The sequence below is a fragment of the Alligator sinensis genome, unplaced genomic scaffold (genome assembly GCF_000455745.1).
Source record: "Alligator sinensis unplaced genomic scaffold, ASM45574v1 scaffold512_1, whole genome shotgun sequence".
Lineage (NCBI taxonomy): Eukaryota > Metazoa > Chordata > Crocodylia > Alligatoridae > Alligator > Alligator sinensis.
The window spans coordinates 941,819-948,155 of record NW_005842063.1 but is presented as its reverse complement, the minus strand read 5'-3'; the positions used below and the strand labels follow the sequence as shown (position 1 = coordinate 948,155).

The 6,337-nt window shown below is 56.6% G+C and overlaps 1 protein-coding gene across 1 annotated transcript in view; it reads right to left on the bottom strand.

Moving 5' to 3' along the window:
• Positions 1-6,337, bottom strand: part of EPHA8 (EPH receptor A8) — a 78,413-nt gene that overhangs the window by 9,243 nt on the left and 62,833 nt on the right. Inside the window, exons 6-13 of the mRNA XM_014519755.2 lie at positions 6,194-6,318; positions 5,833-5,995; positions 5,596-5,692; positions 4,736-4,803; positions 3,970-4,095; positions 2,219-2,404; positions 713-774; positions 4-203 (exon numbers count right to left, since the gene is read on the bottom strand). Coding sequence (XP_014375241.1) covers positions 4-203; positions 713-774; positions 2,219-2,404; positions 3,970-4,095; positions 4,736-4,803; positions 5,596-5,692; positions 5,833-5,995; positions 6,194-6,318 — 1,027 coding nt within the window. The remainder of the gene's footprint in view (positions 1-3; positions 204-712; positions 775-2,218; positions 2,405-3,969; positions 4,096-4,735; positions 4,804-5,595; positions 5,693-5,832; positions 5,996-6,193; positions 6,319-6,337) is intronic.

Genomic DNA, 6,337 nt, shown 5'->3' with positions numbered 1-6,337 from the left:
TTGTAGGCAGCATCAGGATCATCCTCGAGGATCCGTGACAGGCCGAAGTCAGACACTTTGCAGACCAGGTTGCTGTTCACGAGGATGTTGCGCGCTGCCAGGTCCCGGTGCACATAGCCCAGGTCAGCGAGGTATCTCATGCCGGCACCGATGCCTCGCAGTATGCCCACCAGCTGGATGATGTTGAACTGTCCGTCGTGTTTCTGGAGACAACACAACCCAGGCATTATTTGGGGCTTCTCGCTGGGTCTCCAGCGGGCACCGAGTCGCCTCGGTGACTTGGATTCTGCTCACACTCCTGTGCAGACAGGGCGAGCTCTGCCTTCATTAACCTGACTCACTAAGCTCACCTATTCTGGTCAGGAAGACCCTGATGTCCCTCTGTAAACCCAGACACTTCTTAGTGCGCGTCTCCCCAGGCCAGACCGACTGAAGGAGGGATTAGTGCTCCTGTCACACCTGACCCCTTCCTCCTGGGTTCCTGTACAGCAAACCCGAGTCGCCCTGCCTCCTTGACTGCGATGCTCCCGGGGGAGCTGGCCGGGAAGCTTTGGAGCTAGTGTTTCCTGCAGAGGTAAGAGCTCAATCGCCGCTTTTACTCAGAGGTCACAGTGGTCAGGAGGCTGCAGAGTATAGATCAGCCTGTTCTTCCCCCTCATCAGTCACTCAGCCCTCAGGAATGTGCAGTGAATAAAAATACAGAGCTCCTTACCCGGAGAAAGGAATCCAGCGAGCCGTTCTCCATGTATTCGGTCACAATCATTACCAATTTGCCTACAGAAGACAAGAGAGGTCACGTTAATAGAGAAGTCACCTTCCTCTGGGAGCCCCTGCCCCAGCTGTGCGCGGAGAAGGACGCACGCCCCAGGCCAGCGGGGCAACCTCTGTGCTCCTGCGGCCTTGCATGGATTCAGGGAGGTCCCGTCCCGGGGCTGAGAGGGACCCACACAATTGTGTGGCTGTGGCAGGAACGCATCAAGTTGGGAGACTCTCGACAGGCGCTATTGATGGTGCTAAGTCAGTCCCATTGTCTAAATGAAATTTGCATCCTATTACCATAATGCTTTGCATTACAATGGGCTTGTAAAAACTAAGACTTCAAATTACAATTCAGTACATACAGCCTTTACATTTAAAAACGAATGCTAATGGGTAGCACCTCTCCTACCGCAGTCTCCCCGATCCGTGGCACTGGGGTGCGGGCAGAGCGGGCTGGGGGAACGCGGCATGTCAAGCAGGTTGTGTTGCAAAGGACGCCGAGTCCTCGTGTTTCACCTCCGTGGAGTGAATGGCTAAACCTCCCCGCCCCCAACAACCAGCAGCCTCCTGCCAGTGGTTTGAGCCAGGAATAGACGGTTCTCTTCTCTAATGGAGTTGGAAGGGGAAGGAGAAAAGCAGCAGCTTGTCCTGCGAGTGACAAGCTGTCTCCCTCTGAAGATGCTAATGGGGAACGTCAAAAGGAAAGAAAGCTGCTGGGCTGAGGAGCAGGTTCCCAGAGCTGGGAGATGAGAGCCCAGCTTCGGACCAAGCTGCCGAAGCCTCCTGGCCATGTTAACGGCCGGGGGCACGTCAGAAAAATCTCCTGGGCATCAGACCCGGGCAAAGCCGGAGGAGCCGTGGCAGCGTCGGGGCAAGGTTCGTCCATGCCCTCCTGCCTCCCAGCACCCATCCTGCTCCCCGACAGAGGCCCTCTAGGAATGACAGAGCAGCGCTGTGTCCTTGGCAGATGCCACGCTGCTTGTCTGATGTGGCCACTTGCCCCCAGGGACGTGGCCTGAGCCCTCCCCACAATATCCCATTAGCCCAAGGATCCTGGCTGTGCTTTGCATCCCGGCTGCATCCCTAAGTCTCCTCCACAGCTCCCGCCAGGTGCGATATTGCCAAGACCCATCCCAAACCTTTGTGGGCGACGCAGCGTGCAGGGAGGTGGCTGCCAGGCAGGTGCATGTCTGCAGGCTGCACAGACCAGCTTGCCGCTGTGTGCGTTGCATGGGGGGAGCTTTGGGGAGGAAAAGAGCTAGGAAAATGCAAGGCCCGTGAGTGACGATGGCACGGGGCAGCCGGAGATGCAGAACACATCTGCAGGGAGCTCTGTGCCGGGTCCGGGATGTGAAACCTTTCCTTGAGGCACCCTGTGCTCAGATCGCATCCCACGGTCTCCCAAGCACCCTGCACCGCCTATGAGACTTTGTCAATTCGCTGCAAGCCAGCCACGTACTCCTCGTCACGACACCCTCCAGGTGGATGACGTTGGGGTGGTCGAACTGCGCCATGATGCTGGCCTCGCTCAGGAAGTCCCGTCTCTGCTTCTCCGTGTAACCGGCTTTTAGAGCTTTGATGGCCACGGGAATCTCCCTCTTGCCTGGCAGTTTCAGACGCCCGTAGCAGACCTCCCCAGACTCTCCTGCAAAGCAAGAGGAGACAAACCAAAGGGGCTCAGCTCCCAGCAGCATGTTGGCACTCCAGGCTGAACCGAAGCCAGCAGCCAGGAGGCCTGTTTCCTGGACACAACAGAAAGCCTGCAGCATGGCATTACCCATCCTGGGGCCTCGTTTGTAAAGTGCTTGGGGACTGATGATGGCAGGCGTATTGGACCATTATCATTTGGGGATTTCCTATTTGACTTACAGCCCGGCAGAAGGTGGGATGGATGCCAGAGAGCAGGGCTGCAAGCGTCTTCCAGCCTGCGCCTTCCCTGAAAGCTCTGGGCCCTCTCCTTCGGGAGGCTCGAGGCAGTGGAAAGGGACCCAGACTCGGTGCGGCTATAGGATATCTTGGCCCAAATCCTATTTCACCCGCAGGCTTCTGAGTGCTACTTGTGCATCTAAATGTAGAGAAGGAAGAGGTGCTGTCTGCCATGTAGGCAGATTTTAGATCCTGTCCTCCTGCATGACTAGACTTTTCCTTCCAAGCATGCTCAGAAGGAACTGGCTGTGGCCACTTCTGTTAGTGGTGATCTTATTCTGCCTTATTCACTGAATCGTAGCAAAGTTGGGCCGGAAGGGACCTCCAACCCTATCCACTCCAGCCCCCTGTCAGAGGCAGGATCATCCCTGCCCAAAACATCCATAAGTCCTTGTCCAACGGACTCCTAAAATTACCCCATCAGCCCCGTCACAGGGTACAAGGCTCAAAGACATCAAGAGCCCCGTAACCTGCCGTCAGTCCTGCACCTGTGAGGGATGTTAAAATGCACCTGACAGCACCAAGAAAGAGGGCAAGGTTGTGCCTGGAGCCCCCGAACTGTGCACACGTCCTTGAAACGGTGCCAGTGCAAACACAGGCAGAGTGGCTGCCTGAGAGAAGAAGCCTCCATCCTCCTACCCAGTGCCTCATAGTCACGACACTTGCACCTCAGCTCCAGGCCACCCTCAGCCAGAGGGGCTTGAAATCCCAGGGCAGTGCCCCAGCTAACCACTGGGCTACGGGCCAGGCAGGGCAATGCCTCCTGTCCAAGATGAGCCAGCGGGCTGCCAAGAGCGGAGGAGATGTGGGGGCAGGTGAAACCTGGCACCAGGGTTCAGTGGTAGTGCCTTGAAAAGGAGTCGATTTTAGGGTCCAGTCCTTGGTGCTGCCTCCCAGGGTGTGTTTAATGGCCCCTGGATAAAACAGATGGTGCCTATTGCTGCCCCACAGCCACCCTCCCCGTCTTTTTTTCCTCCAGCTAGAGACTTACGTCGAGCTACGACCTGTCAGGGTTACATTTTTGAAACCGAACTCGTGGTGCCCGTGCTGCCGCGCCACCAGCCCAGCTGCCCTGAGTCACACCAGTGCGGCATCTAATGGTTTGTTTCTTGTCTTAAAAAAGACCTTTTGTGCTCAGAAACCCACAGAGCGGGTGAAGCTAAGTGAAATCTCCAGCATTTCACTTAGCCCCTTGCCTCCGCCGAGCCCTGTACACCTCTGTCATGGGACGAGATCAGGTTTCCTACGACAGGTCTGAGGATGGACACAGAGCCAGAGACTCACCAGACCCGATGATCTTCTCGATCTTAATCCGGGAGGCCTCGATCTCTCGTGTGAATTCGTGCACGGCCTGGCAGGGGTCCTCGTAGGTGTGGGGGTCCACGTAGAACTTGGACTCGGGGAACTTCACTGTTCAAATCCAAAGGGGAAAGAAACGGTGAGATCCCTCAAGCAGCAACGGCACCTGGGAGCTGGGGAGGCAGCAGGGATCCCAGGCCCAACAGCGGAGATGGCCAGGAGAAGGAAGAGCTACTCGCTGGCTCTTCAGAGCAGTGCAAAGGAGATGCTCCCATCACCCAATCTCCCATCAGTAGAGATTCCCTTGTGAAAATGCAGACTTCCTCAGAAAGGCCCATGGAGTTTGGATACCCCGGGAGCCTGGGAAACCATGCAGGGTCTAGAGAGACTCTCCCAGAGCCCCCCACCTTGGGCAGCAAGAGCAGCTGACCCTAAACACAGCTCCATAAGCACCCGGGTCTTCCCCACCGGGCACCGGTACCTGCACCTCCCTCTGCCAGCCTGTCACTATGCAAGCCGCAGACCCCAGCGCAGACACGTACTGATGACAGTGCTCTCACAGTCTTCCCACCCAGCTGGCTTATCCAGGCTCCGGGTAACAAGGGCTTGTTGAATACCGGCAACCAGCAAACCACCCCTGCGGTGCTGGGCGGAAATAAATCCAGCAGAAGCTTCTGCCCCATGAATTTCTCTCAAGCCGGCGGTTCTCTGTGCAGCACAGTGAGCAGAGCGGAGCCGGGCGTGCACCTACCCTGGCCGTTCTGATAGTGCATCTTCTCCTCATCCGAGTCCTGGAAGGCTTTGCTGTAACCACAGTGCCTGGCCGGGAGACACAAGAGCAAGAGGGAAGGGGCCTGTTAAACCAGCACAGGGGACACGCAGGGTGGAGCGCAGTGGGTTTCCAGACAGGACCACCCTGGAGCCGGATGCAGGAGCAGGGGGTCACAGGTGGGAGCTGAGCTGGAGCTGAGATGCTCCCCGTACACACTGCTGACAGCTGGGCTGCATGGAGGAAGCTCATCTCACAGCCCACCCTGCCTGCTCTCTCCCGTGCACCTTTGTACTTTGGTTTAGCTGGGGACCCTTCACGTGCGTTGTCCCAGGCTAACCACAGCTGAGCTCAGAGAACAGCATCACAAACCCCAGCACCGAACAGTGACCATCTTGGCTTCCCAGTGCACATTTCTGCAGTGGCACTGCACTCCTGGAGGGTTCACGGCAGCTCACTGCACAATCCCCCTCTCTTCTAGGACTCTCTTGCATGAAAGGGACCCTGATGTCTTATCTCGCTCTCTCCAAGGCCACACTGCTGCCCCGCAGCATGTGGTACTTAGCCTCCTGGAAGTGGAGAAGGAATGGTGGCCAGGGTCGCTCTCCACATCTGTCTGCAGCTGCAGACAGGGAGAGAGCGGAGCTTGGTCCCTTTTGGACCAGCCGCATGCTCTGCCATGCTGGCTGCTGTGCAGTTGATCTCAACAAGGCTTCACTTGCTTTGCCAGGCAGAGAAGAGCTGGTTGTTGGCAGAGCGCTCGGGCCTGGGGCCACACCACCCACTACCCCGCTTCCAGGGAGAGCTGGTTTAAGCTAGAGAGAGCTCAGCATATCGCCTACCTCTTCTTGCAGATGAGAACCACCAGCAGCGTCACGAGGCCAGTTATCAGGGTCAGACAGATCCAGACGATTGTCATGGTGTCGTACCGGAGAGCGACTGGAAGGGAAACATCACAAAAGTGCTAGCTAGATGGGAGCATCTGGAGTAAGGAGCCCACCCACACACCGGAGAAAGCCTGCTGTAATATGTAATGCCTTGCTTCTCCTTTCCACCTCTCCCTCCTCGCCCTCACTCACCTGGTTTCCCAGTCTCCACCTCCACGATCTGGCTGAATCTTCCACAGCCGGCAGAAGTTCGCGCCCGGACCTGGAAAATGTAGCGGGTCGCTGGCTTGAGACCAGAGACGGTAGCACTGGTGCCTTTGGATTTCAATGTAGAATAGCTCTGCATTTCCTTGTCCTGTTGGAGCACAAAGCAGAGATCTCACCGAGACAGCTCTGAGACCAGGAGGAAGGATGAGGGGAGCGAATGTAGTCCTTGGTGTGAGACTAGCTTGTAACAGTAATTATACCACGGACCGTGTATAACAAGCAATAACACTGTATTAGTCTAGCGTGCTGGGACTGTTTGGGCCCAGAGAAGCATATCCACAGTTACCTTCTCGTAGTACTTGATCTCGTATTCCAGGATGATGCCATTTGGCTGGTCGGGCTCTTGCCATAGCAGCGTGACGCTGTTCTGGCCCGTGCTCTCCTGGCGGATCATCATCACCTGGGAGGGGGCTGCAAACATGGCAGAACA